At 32.2% G+C, this 506-nt stretch overlaps 1 protein-coding gene across 9 annotated transcripts in view; it reads left to right on the top strand.

Moving 5' to 3' along the window:
• The window catches only part of LOC119589157, an 11,740-nt gene that overhangs the window by 10,587 nt on the left and 647 nt on the right, over positions 1 to 506 (top strand). For 7 of the 9 annotated variants that reach the window (XM_037937736.1, XM_037937742.1, XM_037937737.1 and 4 more), the window contains one exon: positions 20 to 500. The exons of the other annotated variants lie outside the window; for them this stretch is intronic. In XM_037937736.1, coding sequence (XP_037793664.1) covers positions 20 to 112 — 93 coding nt within the window. In that variant the 3' untranslated portion in view covers positions 113 to 500. Of the gene's footprint in view, positions 1 to 19; positions 501 to 506 lie in introns of those variants that run through there. 9 annotated transcript variants of the gene reach the window in all.

Raw genomic sequence — 506 nt, forward strand, 5'->3', positions numbered from 1 at the left:
CTTTTGCACCCTGTTACAGATGGACACAATGAGCACGATGGGCTTCAGTTCCCGTCCCACCACTCCTGGCGCACGTTCCACCATTTCCACGCAGTTAGATTATAGAGTGTAGAGTGTAGAGTCTAGGTTAAGGAGAAAATGTGAATTGATGTGTAAATGATGCAGAAAGCTGTACTTTTTGCTGAAATTGAGTATGAGGAAGGAAAATTACCCATGGGAATTTATTTTCTTTATTCATATAATGATGATTTTTTTTTTTTTTTTACATGCTATGAAGTACTCATTGCAGATCTAAATTTGCAGATTTTATCTAATTAATAGTTCAGCAAATTAATTATTTTGTAAAAAAATTTTTACTGAGCACATTCCATGTTGTCTTTGTATTAGGTAGACTAAATAAAAGAAGGATATATAAATAAATAGTAGTATTCAGGTTATTTTCATACTTTCATTTTCAGTAATCAGTATTATATCTGGTTAAGTGATTCTATGAGATTGACTTCAGA

Source organism: Penaeus monodon, chromosome 25 (genome assembly GCF_015228065.2).
Source record: "Penaeus monodon isolate SGIC_2016 chromosome 25, NSTDA_Pmon_1, whole genome shotgun sequence".
Lineage (NCBI taxonomy): Eukaryota > Metazoa > Arthropoda > Malacostraca > Decapoda > Penaeidae > Penaeus > Penaeus monodon.